Raw genomic sequence first — 22,394 nt, forward strand, 5'->3', positions numbered from 1 at the left:
CCTTATGTTGTAGCAGCAGCGTGTCACAACGTGCTGTTCTGGCATTCTAATGTCCCTGGCGCCACCTGGTGTCAGGTCGGGGTACTCCAGTCTCCCGCTCCACACTCGCAACTCCCACCTGCAGCTCTTCTGCTACAGTTTCCAAGCAACCAGTTTCAAGAGGCAGTTTCAGAATCCCAATATAACCCCTGTGTGTATGAAACTGTGTGTGTGTGTGCGTGAGTGTGTGTGCGCGCGCCTCTCACCCATCAAATGTCTTTGTGTGACTTGTGTGCTTGCGTCTGTCTCCTAGGTAACGAGGTTGCCGGCGGCGACAGTGCGGAGGTGAGGACGAGCGTTCACTACCTGCATATCATCGACAATCAGCAGACTCTCTTTGAGCTCTCACACAAGCTGGAGCCACGAGCTTGAACATACACACACCTTGTAAAGGTGCGTGTGTGTGTGTGTGTGAGTGTGTGTGTGTCGGTGGGTGTGCGCGAAAGGGAGAGAGGTGACTCCATGTGCCACAAAATGAACACAATTTTCACACACACACACACACACACACACACAACAGAGCTCGACACAACCACTCTCGACACAACCACTCTCGAGAACCCAGGAAACGCACACACTCAGTGAAAGAGAACCTGCGCTGACTTGGCTATGACGGTGCAGCCTATCGGAGAGGACCTATGAAGACTTAATAACCCTCTCGCTGTGGTTATAAAGGACTTATAAACTGCTTACACACTCCGACTGTGCACACCATGGTTATGCACTGCAAGGGAAAAGGTTTGCCAAACTCCCTCTTGGGACAGACAGGAGTGGAGTTGTACAGTATATTTGACTGAATGTTCCCTTGGCGTTTCGGTGCTGGAAACACACGGTTTCTCCCATCAATGTATTTATGAGTCACTTCCACAGGTGGAAGGGACCTTTTTACTTCCTTGCTATTTCCTGGTTGCCAATTCAGGGTCCTGCTTGGTCATTTTCTTTGTCATGGACCCGCCCACACCAGTGCACTTGAATCTCCTCTATATTATTTGGTAATGTAGATTTACATTGTATTTGTGTGCAGGCCACTGGCGAAGCCTTTTCCTGTCTTTCTGTGCCACATGCTACAGTATAGTGGAAGAAGAAGCAGATACACATTGACCTTAACAGCTGACCCAGGACCAGGTCTTTTCCAAATCCCCCTTAATGGTTCAGGTCTGGGTTATGGCGGGGGAATCTGACCCCAGGTCTGTGTTTCGGGGGACGAGCTGGGATGGAGCCATCGATGATCGCAGCAATCAGGCCTCTCGTTCACATCTCTCACACACGTCTCCCATCAGCCAATAGTTGAAGCCCCTATTACGATTACACACACACACACACACAAATCATTTCTGGTCCTAGACCATATAACTATACCCCATCCCTCATCAGAATATTGCGCGGACTGATTTCAGGGTAGCGAGATGATACCCTGTCAAAACACCAATTCCTGGGGTTGTTATGGAAACGGGGATCATCTGTTTCCAGTTTTCATTTGCGTTTGCTTTTTAGTCTTGTTTTGATTCCGGAGGAGGGAGGTGTGTTGAGATGAGACATGCCAAACAGTGTTGGGATTCCCAACAGGACCTGCACAGGCTTCCTAACACAGCACACACATCCTATGGTTGTTACATAGATAAACTATGTTAATAACAGGTTATTACAGTGCTATAGAGTTATATTATTGACTGAAGGGATCCCCTTTCTATGCCTGTTACAAAGATTTCACTGTATAACACAAGACATTTCAGCCAAATTAGATAATGTTTATCCAGTCACTTTGGTGTCATGTTTGGAACTGTCCGGCCATGTTTGATATTAGTGAGTTCTCCTAAAGCAACGTAGCACTAAGATCATCTTCCTATTGTAAGGGAAAAGAAGGTCTTGGCCAGCACAAAGCTTTATAGAAGCCATGTATGTCAGTGTCATATATAGAGAGACAAAATGGCTGCTGTATTTACATTGCACTTGTACTGTACATGAACACAGCCTTGTTGTGGTGTGCAGTGGACCAGACTTCACTGCTCTAAACTGCTATACTAGGCTATTATTATTTTACAATTATTTATGTTTCGCTGAGATTGACAGAATATCTCGGTTTCATGTGCCATGTGTGACTCGAGCTGTATGGAGATTTATCCAGGACAATGTTGATAATGTGTATAGAAGGGAAAAATGTTCATTTATAACTAAAACGCTTGAATGTGAAAGTACTTGTCATTATCCTCGCTGGCCACTAGAGGTCCTTGGAGGAGGACGAGTCAAGTTGATGTTGACTGTTCCTGTGATGTCAGGAAGGGGGTTTCGAATGAAAAGGGGTGCCGAGGGGTTAGTGTTTTGTCATGACGATGTAAAGTTTTGTTGTGTAACCTGTTTGCATGATGTGACAAAACCCACTGTCTCACAATGCAAGAAGAGGACACTGAGGCTTTGTAATACTGTAATAGCCTATTGTAATACTGTTGACTTGTAAATATATGTTTGAGATGTTATTATTATTTATCTGTTTAAAAGACAAAAGTGAAACAAGCAATATGTCTCCCCTCGTGTCCTGTTTCCTCACCCCTCTGCTGAAGACACCTCTTTTGTAAAGCAGCGTTTTACTATGTCAAAGGTTTTACTGAAAATGAATAAATTATAAGTTTTATGTGATCGTCTGTCATCATGTTTCTGTCTATAATATTGATGCGTCTTTGATAGATGACAGGGAGTGTGAGCAAAGTAAAGCATCACTTTAACTGGGTTTTTGCACCTGCACACACACACACCTTGAGTCTACTGGAGGGTTTGACTGGGCCAGAAGCCAAATATAACCCTATATCCTTACTGCATAGCTAAGTCTCAAGGAGGAGGGATAAGACCTGGGGAGGCAGCAAAATGGTTCTCTGAAAAAGGTTCCATATAGAACCATGAGGTCCATAAAGTGACTTTACTATTTTCTGCCATAGGATATGATACAATTTGTTCTTAGTTTACCCTCTTATTTAAAATTAGGCTGAGCATTTACTCATTCAGATTCCTTTATTGTTACGTTATTTGTACATGTAGGGCAGTACAATTATCAATCAATCAATCAAAGCTTTATTTGTATAGCGCATTTCATACCCAGAGGCAACACGATGCGCTTTACAGAGAACAAGGGAGGTGGGCATACGACCCACTCTCTACATATTCCAGAGGGAAGCAAAAAAACTATCACCCGGGGGCCAGATAAGTGAGCTGTAAAAGGTCTGCTGAGGTCTGCTGGTGACAGTGGGGCATCCACTGGACCTGGTTAGAAGATAGGAGGGAGAGAGAGAGAGAGAGGCACTAGGGGAGGCAGAAAACGGTTAGTAGCACGCTGAGCCATTGAAGCAACACAGATGTCAGAACAGAACAAGCCTGTTTCAGGGTAACCAGCTTTTGTACACTACTTGATATACATACAGTGCATAGCAGAAAATACACCTATGTATACAGAGGATTCACAGGTAGGTTTGAGGCTGCCTTTCTGTGTCTCAAGGTCCTGGCTAGTGATTGTAGGCTAGGTCGAAAAGGTACGTCTTGAGATCTCGCTTGAAGACCTCCGTTGTTTCAGCCCTACTTAGGCACTCCGGTAGGGTGTTCCAGAGGTTGGGGGCATAGAAACTAAAAGCTGCCTCTCCGTGTTTCTTGGTCCTGTCTTTTGGAACTGTTAAAAGTTCAGTACCTGAGGATCTAAGTGGTCTGTTGGGCATGTACCTAACAAGCATGTCTGAAATGTATTGTGGTGAGTTACTGGGGAGAGATTTGTAGACTACTAATAGTATTTTAAAGTCTATTCTAGAGTTGACAGGTAACCAGTGTAGTGATTATAAGCTGGCTGACAAGACACAACGGCTTATTATAGCTCTGAAAACGGCGTGTTTATATGGCTTGTTTAATGTGAAAATCATTCCTACGCCCTTGTCATGAAAAGCCACTTTCTTTCTTAGCACCCCCATGTATTGGTCAAGCCCCTCCTTAGCCCCTGGAGAGAAACAATCCTGGCGCCGTCCATGCTCTCGAAGCATTTGCTCACTATAGGAGTGAGGGCAACAGGGCACCAGTCATTTAAGCATATTACCTTGTTTTTCTTTCCCACCGAGACAATGGACAATGATGGATGACTTGCAGCAGGAGTTGACTAGGCCTACTCATCTATTTTCTCTGCACATAGGTTCCTAAACGCCATATATATATCTTTATTTAACCAGGTTAAAAACTCATTGAGATTAAAATCTCTTTTACAAGAGAATCCTGGCCAAGAGTGGCAGCAACACCTTTCCTGTTTCCAGTTTCCTGAAGTCAGCCAGAGCTCAACCCTGTCACATCTATCATCAACATTTAATTTATTTGTAGGCCTACATTTTTTCTCGGTCTTTATCTTTAAAGGAGTAAGGTAAAATGCACGTTTAGCCCTGTTTTAAGGTTACTTATGATCATATACAATGGTTCAGATCAAAACGTTGACAAAACTAGCACTTTTGAGAAAGTCTGATAATTGCTCTACCACCGTTTTGGTCATACAATGGATGTGGGTGGGCACCATGAAAAATCTTTCAAAAACATGTTAAACTCTCAATTTCAAAGACAAGAAGCGTAGGCTTGATATTTGCTATTTATGAAGCAGTAGGCTATAAGCGCCACCATCACTGCTGCCACCCGCACCCATGCGCACCAACCCCGCTAACACAGGGCCCCCCCACATAACAAATCGCAATTTAACCCCTGACTACACCCCTTTGATGAGACAATTACACTTTGAGAAGGTCAGAATGGCCTTTAGGCTGTTGGGAAAGAAGTTAGGCTATTTGGTTGAGACACGTCTTAGACAACAGAATGAGAGAAACACTTGGATATGTTGGATTGTGGAGTTAAAGCTCTGTAAACTATATGGTAGCCTAAGTGGAGGAGGAGGAGGAAGAAGACGAGGAAGAAGAAGCGAAAGAAAGCAGCTGTTGCTCATTTTCGCATCTTCTTTTTGGCACGAGCGGTGACAGCAAAACAAGCGCTACCTGCTGTGCGCCCGGTGCGCCTCGCGGTCACAGCCCTGTGATTTCCTCGGATCGTGTTGTTAAACCGTATCATTTCGCTGTCAACTGACGGATCTTCTCGTGATCGGGCTAATGACGGTCGTAGGAGAGTGCGGAGGATAAAGAGGGGGACTGACGGGAAACTCATCAGCTTCCCTTGGAAAGCACGTGTGCATGCCCGCGTGCGTTTATTTCCATCCTCCAGATGTAGGTGTTCTTGAGCGCTCGCTTGACAAAGGCAAGCTAGATGACAAGTGAGCAAATAGGGTACCATAAGTGAGAAAAGAGGGGCAGACAACCAATTTGAATTAGGCTACAGCTGCTGCGCAGCACTGGATCGGGGCCGATCCGGGCATTTTGCAGAGGAAGAAGGAGACAAATGCGGGTCTCTTCCCGGGCCCTATTTAAAACTTCTTAAATAAATAACAATATTTAAAATCATCTGCCTGAAATCCAAACAAATGCATGTTAATTCTGCATCACCAGGGGCTTAAACTCACAACCATAGACACCAAATTAAGATCATGTTATTGTTGAGCCGAGTAAGAACTTGCCCGGACCCTAATTAATGGAAAGGCAGTGTAATCGTGACTGGAAGAATGAGAGGGCTATAGGGCCAGTAACAGCAAATATTCATTGTTCAGTTTTTACATCAGTGGTGGTTGATAAGAAGTGATAGCCTATTCAAGAGTGTGCCTATAAAGAAGTGGGTAGGCCTACACTACTGGAAATGCGTGATTATTAATCTAAATACAATGATCAGAGGAATAGACAGAGAATCTAACTAGTCTTTTCTGGTGCATAACTGTGGGTGACAACGTTTTTATCATTAACAGAAGTAGGCTATAGATACGTATTGGCTAAGTTTCAAACAATAAAGCCATATAGGCTGAAGCAGGGGAGGGCAGGTCCACGCCCACATATTCTTTTACCCGCGAAAAGAGGTGAGAATGTACCATTCCGTATCGGGGGGGCAGAGATGAGATCTTGTGCAAGGACAGGCAGGAGAAAGTCTGTTTCATAAATAATCCATCCTTATGACCTTCGCGGAAGTCATAAAAGCTTAGTAAAAATGTATCTGTCTGACCAAACGAAATTAAATTAATTCTACAAACAACTCCCAATAAAAGGCATAACTCGAATCACACCCCTTCGTTTTCACTCGTACTAAATGCTCGTGTTGTTTTTTAAATCCATTAATTCATCCGAAGTTTTTGGAGAGAACTTACAAGTTAGCTGCACATTTTAGAAATGCTCTCCATATCATCAAAGGTAAGTGAACTCAACTTGAACAGTGAGATGATTTTTCTTTTAAAAAGCCAACATCGTATTATCATGAGTGATGTTTTCGAGTTGCTTTCTGGTGTCAGTCTGAGGTGTATGAAGCTGGCTAACCCTAGCTAGCTACTCCATCTACACAATAAGGCTAACATTAGCTACAGTAGCTAGCTAGTTAGCTCACTGCTGCTGCCTGCCCGTTCTTATAGCTAGCCGAACGACCAACTTTAAGTGCATATTCCCCCTGTATTCCTACAGGTGCCGCGAGTTTTAGCTGACATCTTTGAGAGTCCGAGCGAGGATGAAGACATACCCGGGTTCGGGGTCCGTTCTCAGGGAGAGATCTCGGAGGACAGCCGGGACAGCCTGTTATCCGGGGGCTCTGTGAAGCCGGTGGGTCACGCAGCTGAACCCCCTCCTCCGGTCCTAGTATCTACTCTGGAAAAGCACATGTCATTTTGTTATAACCATTTTGTTTTCCTCCATTGTAGGTTTTGTGTTTCAGGTCAAAGTTCATAACCTCAGAGCTGGTTCGCGTGTTCACCGAATCAGAAAGCGAGCAGGAGGAGTTTGAGGGCTTCGGCAAGGAGGAGGAGGGGGTGAAGTTGAAGAGCAAGGTACAGAAACTCACCAGTATGCACACCCAAAATATTTTTTACATATACACCTCAACCAGCAAAAAGTTGTTGAAAAGACGACCTTGCCAGAAGTCTCAAAAACTTTGAGATATGGTTGAAAAGTGAAAGGTGAAAAGATGTCTGTATAAGGCTAGTTATGATCCCTGTATGAAGCTAGCTACAATCGAGCAGCCCGCTACTGCTGCTCGCCTGTTCTAAGCTAGCCGAACGACCAGCATAAAAATGCATGTCCCCCCCTGTATTTCTACAGGTGCCGAGAGTTTTAGCCGACATCTTTGAGAGTCCGAGCGAGGATGAAGACTTCCACGGTTTCGGGGTCCGTCGCCAGGGAGAGATCTCGGAGGACAGTCGGGACAGCCTGTTCTCCTCTGTGAAGCCGGTGGGTCACACAGCTGAACCTCCTCCCCCTCCTCCTGGAAAAGCACCTTAACAGTATGGTCGTTTTGTTAACCGCACTGTCTTCCTCCGCACTGTTAGGTTGTGCGTTTCAGGTCAAAGTTCATCACCTCGGAGCTGGTTCGCGTGTTCACCGAGTCAGAAAGTGAGGAGGAGGAGTTTGGATTTGAGGGCTTCGGCGACGAAGGGGAGGGTGGCGAGTTGAAGAGGAAGGTACAGAAACTCGCCATTATGCACACCCAAGTGATTTCTACACAGGTCGTACCACAGATGTGTTAAACTGTAGATTAAGCATGTTAACTGTTTTCTATCCCTTTTCTCTTGTTCTATCATTCCAGTCGGAGGAGGTGGAGGAGGAGGAGAGTGATGTGGACACAGGGTTCTACTCTGAAGGAGAGGAGTCAGCTCCACCCAAGAGGAAAAGTCTTTGCGTGGCCTTCAGGTGTGTGTGTCTGTGTGTGTGTGTGTGTGTGTGAGAGACAGACAGACAGACAGACATGTGAGCAAACTCTTGATCCTTTGCTGCTTTCAGGTTTCCTACCAAAAGGCTCTCTGCCCAGAAAGAGGAGGTTCCTAAGAAACGCCAGCCAATCACAGCAGCTCCTCCGGAGAGGCGAGCCAGTGATAGGATGAGACTAAAACGGGTTGTGGCTCAGGAGTGCATTAGGAAGGCGAGTGGTGGAGCGGAAGGTAAAAGACTTCCTGAGAGGGAGGAGGAGGAGGAGGAGGAGGAGGATGAAGAGATGCTGACAGAGGTTCAGTGTCAGGCTCTGAGCAAACGAGACAAGAACATCCAGGAAAACAAAGCCATGGTACAGCATCCCTTACGCACCTACACACTCTTTCTCATTGCTCTGTGTACCGAAACGATTCATTATAGATTCATTTGACTGCGGTCAGGTCAGCTGTGGTCACGTGTGTTTGATCATGGTCCCCTCTGTTGTGGTCGTGTTCCAGCTGGCCAAGCTGTTCGCTGACCTGACCTCCGTGCCTGAGCTGATTTCACTCACCACTCCCCAGGTGAGTACACACACACACCTCAATGCGTCTTCCCTCCTCTCTTCTCCTGCTGTGCTCTCCTAGACTCACGAGTCAGTCTGCGCTGAACTAGACTGAAAACATTTGTCCAGGTTTCGTCGCTAAAAGTGGGTGGAAACCATTTTGAGAGATTGAAAAAAAACTGCATTTTAGAACCAAAATTTACGGCGGTCCTTCCGAATTAGTTTTGTTTTGATTCTCCTCCAGTTTGACTGATGGACATAATTTCCGGAAGTCGGGTCCAATCACACTATTGGAGATGTAGGCAGCGGTTCTGATTGGTAGCGCCGGTTTTCGGCGTTGTTCTAGCGACAATTTTCTGTGTGGATGTCTCGACTTTCGGAGGCGGAGATCTAGAAAGTCTGGTATTGCGAGACTAGTCCCCTCCTAACCCATTCTATCCCAGATCAGCTTGTGTGTGTGTGTGTGTGTGTGTGTGTGTGTACGTGTGTGTGTACGTGTGTGTACATGTGGTAGCTTGTGTGACCAATGCATTGTGGATGTTGGGTGGGCTTTTTTTTTCCCAGAAGAGGAAGCGTGTCTCTGAGAACCCGTCATCGCGGAAACGAGCCTTGGAAGGGAAGGAGGGCGGTGAGAGGAGGAACCCATCCAGGAAGGCCCGCCCCCCGGAGAACTTTGGGGTGGAGAACAGGAACGAGTCCCCCACCAGGCCGACTGGACCAGCCAGGACTGTAGACCTCAGGAAGCTGGTGGAGGTACACGCGGGTGCACACACGCTCACACACAGACACACACACACACACACACACACTCTCTCTTATACACTCTCACACACACACATATACACAAACACACACTCCCCCCCCCACACATACATACCTACATACACACACACACACACACACTTATACTCTCTCTCTCTCACACACACACACACACATACACACACACTTATACACTCTCTCACACACGTGCAAACACACACACTTATACCCTCTTTCTTATCCACACACATACACCCTAACATTTCATCACATACGCCATACTACACACACGAGCACCTCTCACACGCGCGCGCTTCGGCACTCTTCAAAACCGGGCGTTCTGATTGGCCAGGTGGACGACGAGCTCGTGAAGGGGCGTCGGAGCGCCGGGCGCAGCAGGAGGCGGAGCAGCATGGTGAGGCCGGTCGATGACATCACACAGGAGGAGCTGGACAACGTGGCGGAGCGCGCCAAAGACAAGATCCTGGACAAGGAGAACGTGAGTGTGTCTGACGCACAGAGAGGCTCGGTCTGATGTAATATAACTCTCCTCCTCTCTCCTCCTCTCCAACTACAAGGGCTGCGTTCCGAATCACATACTACCCTACTATATAGTATGCCAAAACAGGATGTAGTATGTCCCAATACATAGTATGAAAAATACAAGGCTGTCCTACTACATCCGGTCGTATTTTGCAGTATGCAAGCCAGCAGGCTTTTCTGGCTATTCTGGCCCACAATCCTGTGCGCAGCGGAAATGTGCGTCACATGTGCGAGTCGTGACAGCTGTAGACGAATGTTGCGTTATGGACAGCGACGGATGTGAGCAAATTTCAAGGCGCAATGTTATCACAAGGTAGTATGTCCCGATTGGACGCCTACTGCTTGCAAAGTACGTACTTTCTAAGGGCAGCTGTAGTAGGTACTGGTAGTAAGAAGTAGAAGTATGCAATTCGGAATGCAGCCAAGCTGTCTAGATAGAGAAGAAACAGGAAAATGGAGCTTCCACCCTTCGCTTCCAGTCTGCCTCGGGATAAGCCCTGTCATTCGTTTGTTATTGACCAATTAGTTGATTTGATTTTGATTGATTTTATTTATTTATTTTTAAGACAGGGACAAGGTACAGTAGACATTTACCCTATAGAATAGGGAGAGATGCACTGTACAAGATAATAGCTAAACAGCTAATTTCCACCCGCAGTCCCTGGGCAAATAAATATACAGTCTTAAAATAGTAAATAGTGGCGGCGGAATATCCTGTTGGACCAATCAGATTCAATCCAGACTGCGAAAAACAACAACCTAGCGACTACAATTTTCGAAGACAATTTTCGTTGGTTTAAATGGTTAAAATAAATACAGCGTTTTCCCCCTATCTCTGTATGGTAATGAGTTCAGCCAGACCTTTCTCCAGCGAGGGCACAGCGTAAACGGAGCGATGCTGCCCTTCACCCAATACCACCCTACCTTCTCTTGCTCTGAACTCAACTCCAGCTCTTAGACTCTACCCATGGCCATTGGCCTCTAGTTCCTAACTGTGTGTGTGTGTGTGTGTGTGTGTGTGTGTGTGTGTGTGTGTGTGTTTCAGGGCAGCACGTGTCACCAGTGCAGACAGAAGACTCTGGATACTAAGACAGTGTGTCGTAGCGGTTACTGTGTAGGGGTCAAAGGTCAGTTCTGTGGCCCGTGTCTGAGGAACCGCTACGGAGAGGACGTACGCGACACCCTGCTCGACCCGGTCAGTACACACATACGTACATATATACCACACACACACACACATATATACATGCATCATTCATCAGTGCTTCTCTGTAAATTATTTTAAATGAATTATTTTTTTCTCAGTATCTAATCATTGCCCATTGTCACTTCTTTCTTTCTCTCTCCCTCCCTCTCTCTCTCTCTCTCTCTCTCTCTCACCCTCCTTCACCCCCCCCCTCTCTCTCTCTCCCCCTCCACCCCCCCTCTCTCTCTCTCTCCCTCCCCCCCACTCTCTCTCTCCCCCCCCTCTCTCTCTCTCTCTCTCTCCCTCCCCCCCCTCTCTCTCTCTCCCCCCCCCCCCCCTCTCTCTCTCTCTCTAGGAGTGGGCGTGTCCTCTGTGCAGGGGCCTGTGTAACTGCAGTCTGTGCCGGAAGAGAGAGGGCCGCTGTGCCACAGGGAACCTGGTCCGCCTGGCCCAGTTCAACGGACACAGCAACGTGCGGGAGTACCTGGAGAGGTGCGTATGGACTAGGGATGGAACCATAACCAGTGTGATGATAAACCGCGAGAAAAATTTGATGAAAATTATCCTGATAAAATTAGCATTAAAACCGTGTTTGATTTTCGCACTTTGAACAACTCAGTGTTAATACTGTCCAGCTTCAGCCAAAGTTAGCAACAGTCTCCAAGACACATTATTTTAATGTTTATGCAAACAAAAAGCATATAGTGCTGCTAATTCTATTTGTGGTTCTCAATATAAAACTTGGTGAAATGATTTCAGTGTTCAGCACTTTTTATAATACCGCAATAACGCTGATAACCGGGATAATTTTGGCCATCACGGATAATCGTGATTGGATTGTAAAACCCGGCCCTAGAACCAGCAACACACGGGCCTTAATCTGCGACGTGGGGGTTGACTGAGGACGGTTGACTGAGGTCGGTTGACTGAGGTCGGTTGACTGAGGACGGTTGACTGTGGACGAGTTTGGTTTCATGTCTGCTCTGTTGGTTTCCCTCAGCCTCCAGAAGCAGCTGGTGTGAAGACGGTGGCGCTTAGTAGAGAACCCCCCCCCCCCCCCCCCCAGAGCCGAGGGTACACACTGGACTGGGAGAGTATCTCTCGCGCGCACACACACACATACACACGCCGGACTGTTGAGCAGCTCCTCTCTGTTTTCCTCATATACTGTGTCTAGATTTTAAATCTTAACTTGATTTTTGTGTTGAGCACTTAAACTTATAGGAGTTAGAAGTGTTTGGATTTTATACATTTACCCTAAATGTTTTGGACAGCCCTCTTGATTTCAACCAGTCCCATATGTGGAAGCACACTTTTTTTTGTGTAGATGTGATGTTTTGTGATTAACCTGTTCCAATAAAATTTCGATGGTTTTGAATGATTTGTATCTTGCCTTTATTTAGACTGGAGTCTGTGACGTTTAAGTACAGTAAGTGTGTTTAGATGTAATACTACTGTTCACCTTCAGGAGGCACTGTTGCCTCACCATTCCATGGCACTTCTCTCCTCCTGTGGAGGTTCTGCTGTGAACTCTGTCAGGGTTCAGCAGCAGGTCAACATGTCCCCTCAGGTAGGTGACCTACGGACTGAGGTCATGGCAGGATCAGGGTTCAAACTAAGGTCAAAGGTGTGTGTGTGTGTGTTGTGTGTGTGTGTGTGTGTGTGTGTGTGTGTGAGAGAGAGAGAGACAGATATTGTGAGATGTATATCAAAGTGCTTTTTTTTTTTGTATGTGAACATGTTGACATCACCATCAAACAGCTACCCCATCATGTGTCTTTCCCGGATGAACCTTTCCTCATTCTAACGTTGACCTGCTGTGTATGTTTGAGGGTGTGTGTGTTTGAGTGTGTATGTTTGAGGGTGTGTGTGTTTGAGTGTGTGCTCATGTTCTTTGTGACATTGTTTTCATTAGACCATACTTCTGTCTATGCCCTCTCGTCTGTCCCCCTTGTGAAGGCCTCAGGGTTGAGAGCCTCCTTGTCATCTGTTTTCAGCCTCAGCGTGCCTCGGGGTGGCAGGGACCAGGGGTGGGTCAGGAATCAAGCGTTTATGTGCCGAGCGGTTGTAAGCGCTGCAGGGGTTCGCTCGCTCTTCAAAGAGGTCCTCTCGTCAGGGATGAGTTATGGCGCTGTGACACCTTCACCATATCACTGTCAGGATGGCCCGAGATCGAACCCTTCACAGTAGTGCTCTTTGATCCCGAGAGAAGCATAGTAAAAAGAAGCGTTTTGTACAAGTAGTCTTGTTTGAGAGCACTATGAAACTAGTACATAAGGGTCTGATGCTGAGATGCCACAATTGCTGTACTACACAAACACATACTAGAAGAAGCTCGTAGTACAAGTCTTGTTTTTAGGGTATGAAAGCACTTCTCATGCTCTACATAAAGATCTGATGCTGTGAAAAGGTTTTGACCAGTACATTCTTTCTCTCTCTCTCTCACACACACACACACAGGAGTTAGGGGGAGTTGTGAAGGACACACTGCCGTTAGATTGCTGTTAGATTGCTGTCATTACACGGCTGAGAGGGAAAGAACACGCAAGGGAGTCTGAGCCTGTTGTGTACTTGGGTGTTCTCTGGGCGGTGTTATTATAAACAAGGTCAGTGTGTCATTGCTGTGCTCTGAGTGACCGACCAGAGCTTCAACAGTTTTAATCACTTTATTGTCAAGTGTTATGCAGGCAAAGTATCTTTTCTTGTCGTTTTTTTCTTCAATAGACATAACACATTTGTACAAACTGGTTCTTTAAAAATATCAATAAAATGGAGCCTTTGAGGCTAACCTGGCAAAAACGCATTATCAAATGTCATGGAGACGGACAAACATCTTAGAAAAAGATTTACAAATGAGATGTCACTAGAAAATATTAAAGAAAATCGGTTGTTGTCACATAAAATATTACCAAAAACATCTAAATTGTTTGGTATCAACCATTTCGTTTTGAACAATATCTTTCTTTTTTTTGCTTCTTCTTTTTCGTCTTTTTTTTTTTTTCAAACACATTTTATGGCGCAAGAGAAGAAGAGATGAGCCGTGGTCGGACATAGAAAAGAAGCACGGTTAGAAAATAAGATGGCAGCAATACGGCAGAACTGAAACATGCTGTACACAACCTCAGAATCAACGCGCACAAATACACTTCAGCAGAAGGCAAATATTCAAAATCTGGATAAATAATAAATTAGCTGTACACAGACTCATTCTGTGTAGTAACATATAGGGGGAATTTTTTTTAAATATAAAAGGAAAAAAGGAATTTGTAAAAAGTACGTACTTGAACTAACACAGAGCAACACCACCAAAAAGAATGTCATAACATCGACATAGCTTAATTGACAGGGGTCCCTCCCACCCCCTCCCCCCAACTAGGAAACGCAGATGCAAGCAGCTGGAGAGAGGGGGCGTGGTAGTCGAGCGTGTGCGTGACTGTCAGTGGCGGCAATATGTGTGTCTGTGTGTGTGTATGGATGTATGTGTGTGTATGGATGTATGTGTGCGTGTGTGTGTGCGCGCGGACCTTCGTGGATTGTGGTGAAGGCAGATCCTGTATTCATCTTTGAGTGCACACACCCCATCTTATAGTATTCACTGGTCACATGTGACTTACATTGTAACACCACTCTCCCCTCCTGCCAGCACCCCCTCCCAACCCCCTTCCTCATCCCCCCAGCTCACACACACACGACCAGTCTCCTGCTACTACAGCTTGTGTTAAGGCATTGTAGTACAGAGCACACATAGGACGAGGAGGGGAGGGGGGGCATCGCCAGAAAGCAGCACCAACGTCAAACAACTATTACCTTTTAATGGAGTTCATTAAATCATATGATATTATTCAGGAGTTCAATTGAAGCCGTAAAATAAATCATATTTATTTTTTAATCATAAAAACTCATATTCATGTCACCTCACAGTGGGCCTAAATTTTGTTTTTGAGATCAATGCCACTTAAGGGGAATGGCTGGTTGTGTTTGGACTCTGGCGCTGCTTTCCAACGGCTTCCCTTCAGTCGCCCAGAGAGAAGGAAAGCTAACTGGCTGTTCTGTTCGTCATGAGAGAAACCTTACCCAGGTTATGTAAACATGGCTTCACTAGGATTGTCTTTATAGTATTGCTTTCACTACACATACCAAGTTGTAGAAAGCTAGATTGTTTTATATATAAACCTATTTCAAATGTTGACCGTTTCTCAATAGGAATGCATCATTTATAAATCTTTTCTTTTTATATGTGCTTTTTTTCTACTTTCTTTTTCAGAAGTCATCTCCCCTTTCTCTACTTCCTTCAATAACAGTTTATCAGTTGACTGGTTTCCAAGAAATAATACCAACTGCAGCTTGATACTAGGCTGCAGAATAAACCGAATGTATGATTCTGTTGCTCCTCTCTGTGACAGGAAGTGAATGAGCGCATGTACACACACACACACACACACACACACATACATACACGTGCGCCCTTGAATCATTCACACACATGGCTCAGTCTCATCTGTATGTCAACAGTCCTCCTATCATGATTCACCATCATCATCTTCATCATCATACCTGTACAAAGCAGAAATACATCTTTGTGCATAGAGATAGATTCTGTTAAGCTAAAGAACGCCTCTTTATGTTGGTTTAGAACCGCAAGGTCCCTCTTGTGCTAGTCTAAATGTAATATACTGCCTCCACCTGCTTGCAGTTATAGCTCATATAACTACTATTTCATGTTTAGGCTAAACTTTTGTTATTATTAGATGTAAGTAGTTTTAGATTCTGATGCATTTGTTTATATTTCAGCTTCAGTCCACTATATCTCTCTCCTCTTCAATGAGTCTGTTTTCAATATAAAATAAACAAAGAAAAAAAAACAGCTGACTCCACAGAATCGCCATGGAAACCTCACAACCAGGAAGTGGCATCTATTCAAACTCCTCCTCTTCCTCCTCCTCTTCCTCCAGGTGATTGGAGGTGGTAGGTGTGGCTGGGGCAGAGTCCTGCGAGAGTGTTGCCACGGTGACAATGCGGGGGTTGGAGCCCAGCCCTTCGTGGCCGTCGTCTTCCATGTCATCCGTGGTGATGATGGCCAACGAGGCTCCGCCTTTCTTATTCTGATGGGTCTTGATGTGCTTGGAGAGGTGGTCGCTACGCATGAACCTCTTAGAACATTCTGGACACTCAAAACGCTTCTCACCTGAAGAGAGAGAGAGGAAGAGATGCAGAGAGAGTGGAGAGAAGAGAGAGAAGGGACAATAAGCACACATAGTAGATCCTAATACCCACTGGCATCTTGTATGTGTATGTGTTCGTGTGCGTGTGTGTCTCCTCACCCGTGTGCGTCCTCCTGTGTCTCTGCAGCTCGTCAGAGCGCGTGAACCTCTTGCCACAGAAGATCCAGTTGCAGACGAAGGGCCGCTCCCCGGTGTGCCAGCGCAGGTGCGCCCGCAGGTGGGACGTCTTGCCGTACACCTTCCCACAGCCCTCCATGTGACAGACGTGCTGCTTCTTCTTAGAGGGGTCCCCACTGTTCCTAACACAACGCGCAGCGCTCAGACAGTTATTTGTGTCCGTGTGTGTGCGTGCGCGCGCGTGTCAATAGGGTCATTCAGACAGACTTGTTAAGACGTAGTACTTGCGCCAATGATACGTTTCGCCGTTGGTCTAAATTGAACAGACACGGATTGGTGTAACAGATTCTCCCCCCTTTCGTTCCGTCTTTTGAAGTAGTGATATTCCCGCAACGGCCCGACTCCCCTTTTCGTCTGAATGGTGCGTTCCGCCAACACGGAAGACTACTGAAGAACTGCTGATTGTTCACGCCTCTTTTCAATCAATCAATCAAAGCTTTTATTTTGAAATGCGGTGGCGCGGAATGCTATCTAAACAAAGAGCTGCCACGGAAATATTACACCTCTATCTAAATGGGCAGCGCACAGATATTGTGGGTCCATTGCGGGACCTATTTGCAGCAAATTTGCGGAAGCTCTGTCTAAAAATGCCTAATGTGTGTGTGTGTGCGCGCATGTGTGTGTGTCAATGTGTGTCTGTGTGTGTGCGCGAGTGTGTCAATGTGTGTGTGTGTGTGTGTGCGTGCGTGCGTGCTGGCGAGTGTGTGTCCATGCGGTTTCGTGCGTACCTCCCCTCTCCGTCGCGGCAGTTTGGGCAGGAGCAGGCTACGCGGCGTAGCCTCTTGCTGGGCGGTCCCTCCTGGTCCGAGGAGCTCTGGACTGAGCCCAGCTGGTCCGGACTGAGAGACGAGCCCGCCATGTTGCCCACGGTAACCGTCACCGGGGACGACTGCATTTTGACCCCCTCCTGACCCTGTGTTTGACCTGAGGATAAGCACGAGCCAGTTTAGCATTAGCAACATTAGCATTAGCAACATTAGCATTAGCTGCGCTGTTTAATTTGGTGCAGTAACTAAGATAGGCTTTACATTGTAGGGGACAAAGCAGGAAGTGAGGCAGAGTGAAGAAAAAGTCTGAGAGCTGTGCGTTGGTGAAATACAGCGATTAGGAAACAAACCATATCATACTCTAAAGCTAGTAGAAAAGACACACACACACACACACACACACCGTATAGTCTTACCCTGTAGACCAGTGATGGTGAGGGGCACCCCCTGCATCTGTACCCCTGCAGAACCCAGCCCTGCGATGCTGACCGTCTGCACCCCCGAGCCCGGGTTGATCTGGGCGGCGCTCAGGGTGAGGGGCGCCCCACCCAGGGACACCAGGCCCCCTCCACCCACCGCCCCCCCGCCCACAGGGGTTAGAGTCAGCTGCTGGGGCATGGCCCCCAGACCCCCCTGGAGAGACACCCCCCCGGGCAACTGCAGGGTCTGCCAGGTGAGCTGTCCCGAGGGGGATAGGGTGGGGGCGCGGATCAGAACCTGGGCCTGGTTCTGGAAGGCCTGGATGGGCTGCAGGGTCTGGCCCGGGGCCAGCTGGAGGGTTTGGATCTGCTGGCCCTGGTTCTGGATCTGTGTGATCTGCTGGGGCTGGAGCTGGATCTGCTGGAGGACTTGGTGGCCCATCTGGCCCACGATCACCTGCTGGATGGTGCCGGGCAGGTCCGTCTGGAGCCCGTTGGCCTGGTTCTGACAGTCTGATTCGCCGCCCTGCGATTGGTCCCCCCTCTCTGCTCCGCCCCCGTCCGAACCCGCCTGTGTCCCGTCTGACGCTCCGTCTCCGCTGGCGACGGTCGTTGTTATAGTACCGGACGACACAGGGATTGTGGTCGCCCCAGAAACCGTTGTCATCAGCTGGCTGCCGTTGGCGATGGAGAAGGTGCCGTCGGCTGATTGGATAAGCTGCACAGCCCCTCCCCCTGCTAAATTATTAATAACAGGCAGGGCCAGGGTCATGCCACCAAGGTTTATGGGTAATGTAGTCATGACTGGGGTCTGAGAGCCCTGGAGGGTCTGCAGTTGGAGGGGAAAGGACTGGGCGGGACGAAGCTGCAACGGGACACTCTGATTGGCCGAGCTCGTCAGGATGGCCTGCTGATTGGCTGGCTGGAGGATAGTCTGAGTCTGGGGTTGGTTCTGGGTCTGAATCAGCTGGATCTGGTCTGACAGGCCCCCCAGGGAGGTGGTCTGAGCAGGGCTGATGTGGATCTGCTGGCCGTCCGCCGTCTGCAGGTGAGGAATCACCTGGTACTGAACCCCGCCCCCTGCAGACGGCAGGTTCTGCACCTGGATGATTTGAAACTGCTGCTGATTGGCTTGTACACTGTTAGTCCCTCCCATGGCCTTCACCTGGGACAGAAAGATAGGTCGATAGAATTTCTTTAGTCACATGATGTCACCAAAGCACTAATCCTAACCTAGAACATTAAGATAAGACTTTATTAATCCCCAGGGGGGGGGGGGCGGTCAGGCGCTTCAACAGCAGACAGAACAGATAAGGTACTGAATACAGAATCAGTCAGATATACATAGCATACGGTACAATAATAACAATAAACAATTGAAGCCTGCAAATGTATAATATAAATTAGGGCTGTCAAACGATTTAAAAAATAATCAAATTAATTACATGATTTGTAATTAATTAATCGTGAATAATCACAAATTGATCGCATATCCATTTCTTGCTGGAAAAAGACCCCAAATGAAGATATTTCAATTCAAAGACATTACAGTACATTATTGTGGCTTTGTGAGCCTTCTTCCATTCCTGTCGTCTTTTCCGTGTCATACAGCTGGTGGACTTTTGTAACTACGGTGCCTCTTGAAGGCCGCTTGGAAGCTGCATTGGAGGAAGCCATTTGAAACGTCTCCATTAAGCCCTTGTCCTCTACCATTGAAAGTGGCCTGCAGTTCACAGCAATCAATCAATCAATCAGCCTGCTCTCAGTGAGTGTGGGTTGGTGAAGCCGGCTAGTAGGCTTCTGGGTTAACAGCTGTTAACATGTTCAGTATTGAAATGTTCAGCTAGAACTGCTCCGATGGAATGCAAATTCATTCTTGCAGATATTGCACACGACCACGCTCTTATTAACTGTCCCATCTGGAGTTTTTTTAAAGTAAACTTTCCCTTTTGAGGGCAAAGAGTGTGATTATCTGCCTCCTAGAGTTTGTTTGAAGGCAAAGATGTTTTTGCGTGACATATGACGTAGCCTATGGGGTCATTCAGGGACAAATTAAGTTTGTCGCTTCAATAACGTTAAATCAGGTAATGACACGGCAACTGTGCCACCTACAGCTGGACGAAATTGATGACCGCAATTAATTTGGTTTAATTTTTATTAACGTGTTGTTTGCCTAATGAATTCATCTAATTAACTTAATTAAATTGACAGCCCTCATATAAATAGGCCTATAAAAACTAGTCAATGTAAAGTGACAAGTAACAAAGGGGCAGGGTTGGGGGGTGGGGTTCCAAGCCCGAGAATGGAATACTTGCAGCCCCTCCAACTTACCTTGCGTCCCCCTGAAACACTGTCAATGGCCGAAGTGGTGGCAAGCGTCACGGCAACAGGTTGACTGGCGGTCTCCTTAGCCATTGGCGCTGTTGTGATGATCTGCCAGCCGTTCCCTGTGAACTGGGCGGGCACCAGCTCCAGCTGCTGTGGTAACAGGGTCTGCCCGCCGGCCGTGTCCAGAATTATCTGCCCCTGGATCTGCCCCGCCTGCAGCTGGACCTGCCCCGTCTGACCCTCGACGCTCGTCTGACCTCCAATCTTACTGCAGGTGGCGGCCAGCAAAGCTAGAGGAGAGGGCTGGGAGGAATCCTGCCCGGGGAAACAGAGCCATGAATAGATTCATACACACCACACATGGAGAGAGAGAGAGAGAGAGGGGAGATACATACACATACACACCACACATACAGAGTATATACCGAGAGAGAGAGCACAAGCATTGAAAGTGGAGAGAGAGACAACAGTCAGTAGAAGTGGGCGGTATAACGGGAAGCGAGTGGGTGGGCGCTACAAGAACCACAGAGAAAGAAATGCTTTCCTCCCTCACTCCTTCTCCCTCTCAAATCAAGAGAAGGAACTGGGTCACAGGCAAATAAAAAAAATACATAGATACTGTATTGATCGCAGGGTGAAATTGTTGTGTTACTGCACCAAGGACAACAAAAAAGACAATCAGGACTAAATACAAATATACAGTAAATACACAAAATATATATTTTTTAAATTGTATGCAATACATTTCTCAACTGTGTAGAAACAGATAGGCTACTGCTTAAATAAGCAGAATAATAGAAAGCTGCGTTTATAGTCACTTTATAATTAAAGTCTAATTAATGTAGCCTACAGCCCTAGCCTACCTCTCGTCTGGGAACAGTTCCCAAAATGCTCGGCATTCAAATTAGGTGAGAAAAGTTTAGGATAACTCGAAGTAGTAACGGATAGGCTATTCATAATGAGTGTCTGTCTCTCTCTCTCTCTCTCTCTCTCTCTCTCTCTCTCTCTCTCTCGAGGGCGCCCACTGAATCAGGAAGTACGCGCAGCTGAGAAACGCCCCCAGTTCTGTCTGTGAGAGAGTACAGTAGGCCTGCACGCTAGCCACACACACACACACATACCTGCGATCCAGAACTTTTTCCCCTTTTCCCTGATGCCTTCCCTCCAGTACCCGATGTTTCCTTCTTCGAGTCTGTAAAAATCATATTGAAGGATGTGCCACGCTATTACACTGCATAGGCCAGATAACGTTCTGTTACACATGGCTTTCTATAAAAGCACTAGCGCACTGACAACAATGCGTGTATTGGCATCTAAAGTGGCGTGAACAGCCTGTGAGTAAATCTGTATATTAACCTACACAACAAAACTAAACAAGGATGGCAACATAGTAACATATGTGATCACATACAGAATGTGCATCCAGTTCAAAGAGTTGATGATTATCTGACAGCCAGACGTGGATGAGAGAGGGGTGGAGACATGGAGGGGGATGGTACCTACCACTCATAACGCATTAATATACCAGGAGAGGTGTAGTTTGGGACAGAAAGGCCGGCCGGGGTAGTGACGGAGGCAGGCAGGCAGACCGGAGAAGGACGGCCTTTTTTTCCGCGACAGGCTCGTACTGGGCTGTGGCGTCGCTCCCGTTTACCGCTGAGACTCTCTCGCTCTCTGACGATACCACCCACCCGCCAGGAAGGGCGGTACCAAGCACAGGCACAATTAAACACCGAAATAACGGGAACAAGTCCGTGTCCGCTCCCGTCGCGCTCAAACCCGACCAAATATGCGCATTACCGAATGGCACGTGAACATTCCGATAACGAAAAGATTGGACGTTTGCAGAAATGTATCCAAATCGAAGTTGGTACTGTGTGTTCGCGGAGGCCCACCCACTTCCATTTAAGCATCAGGCCAACACCCTCTCGGCTCCCCGCTCTGTCTGTAGTTCCTCTTGCTGGATACGAGAAGCCATGTCGCTCTGCTGCATGCAAAAATCCCCGTTATCAATGTCAATAAATAATGCGTATTCTTTTTTGTTGCACAATTGAATTTGAGCTACAGAGGGATTTCAGTGTTTTTTGTGGGCGGACACGCTCCTCCCACATATTCAGATTGGATGGCAAGGCTCACTATTCGAGGGTTGAGATGGGAGTTGTATTTGGTGAAGCCTCGCCTTCGAAATGTGCTCTGGCTGCGGAGACTACAGATCCCATACTGCCTTGTGCGCTGATTTGCACTAACAGCGCGAGGTGTAGTCATGTTGCTGTGAGAGGCAGAGGGAAGGGCGGTGACTAGTGCGTTGTGGGGGTTGGGCGAATGAGGACGGGAGGCGTGTGTGTGTGTTCTCTCTCTCTCTCTCTCTCTCTCTCTCTCTCTCTCTCTCTCTCTCATAGGGGTCACTCCAGCGCCGATAAACAACTGAGCTCTGAGCAGTTAGCCTATTATAAGAGCCTATTAAAATATCATACCTATTCTCTAGGCCTATGTGTTGAAGCTGACAATGCATAATGGAGACAAACTTCGGTAGGCAACAAGCTGATGTTTACATTTCCTTCCTACAGGATAATGCATAATAATGCAATTTACAGTAGGCGATCTTTTCCTATCCTATCGATCA

General features: G+C 47.0%; 3 protein-coding genes across 3 annotated transcripts in view; 2 read left to right on the forward strand and 1 right to left on the reverse strand.

Moving 5' to 3' along the window:
• The window catches only part of rapgef5a (Rap guanine nucleotide exchange factor (GEF) 5a), a gene marked incomplete at both ends in the record, with an annotated part of 40,449 nt that extends 40,038 nt beyond the window's left edge, over nucleotides 1-411 (forward strand). The window contains one exon of the mRNA XM_084454954.1: nucleotides 293-411. Coding sequence (XP_084311080.1) covers nucleotides 293-411 — 119 coding nt within the window. The remainder of the gene's footprint in view (nucleotides 1-292) is intronic.
• Nucleotides 412-6,305: 5,894 nt separating this feature from the next.
• On the forward strand, nucleotides 6,306-11,880 carry cdca7b (cell division cycle associated 7b; the record flags this gene model as incomplete). Its single annotated transcript, XM_084454955.1, has 13 exons — nucleotides 6,306-6,326; nucleotides 6,591-6,725; nucleotides 6,824-6,949; nucleotides 7,221-7,349; nucleotides 7,448-7,579; nucleotides 7,705-7,808; nucleotides 7,899-8,178; nucleotides 8,324-8,386; nucleotides 8,932-9,120; nucleotides 9,482-9,628; nucleotides 10,718-10,867; nucleotides 11,214-11,350; nucleotides 11,859-11,880. The coding sequence occupies 13 exons, from the start codon at nucleotides 6,306-6,308 to the stop codon at nucleotides 11,878-11,880; spliced, it is 1,635 nt and encodes a 544-aa protein (XP_084311081.1).
• A 3,891-nt stretch (nucleotides 11,881-15,771) lies between these two features.
• On the reverse strand, nucleotides 15,772-20,976 carry sp4 (sp4 transcription factor; the record flags this gene model as incomplete). Its single annotated transcript, XM_084454956.1, has 6 exons — nucleotides 15,772-16,043; nucleotides 16,180-16,379; nucleotides 16,986-17,181; nucleotides 17,441-18,608; nucleotides 19,775-20,086; nucleotides 20,893-20,976. The coding sequence occupies 6 exons, from the start codon at nucleotides 20,974-20,976 to the stop codon at nucleotides 15,772-15,774; spliced, it is 2,232 nt and encodes a 743-aa protein (XP_084311082.1).
• Between the last annotated feature and the right edge of the window lie 1,418 nt (nucleotides 20,977-22,394).

Source organism: Borostomias antarcticus (genome assembly GCF_949987555.1).
Source record: "Borostomias antarcticus genome assembly, chromosome: 21".
Classification (NCBI taxonomy): domain Eukaryota; kingdom Metazoa; phylum Chordata; class Actinopteri; order Stomiiformes; family Stomiidae; genus Borostomias; species Borostomias antarcticus.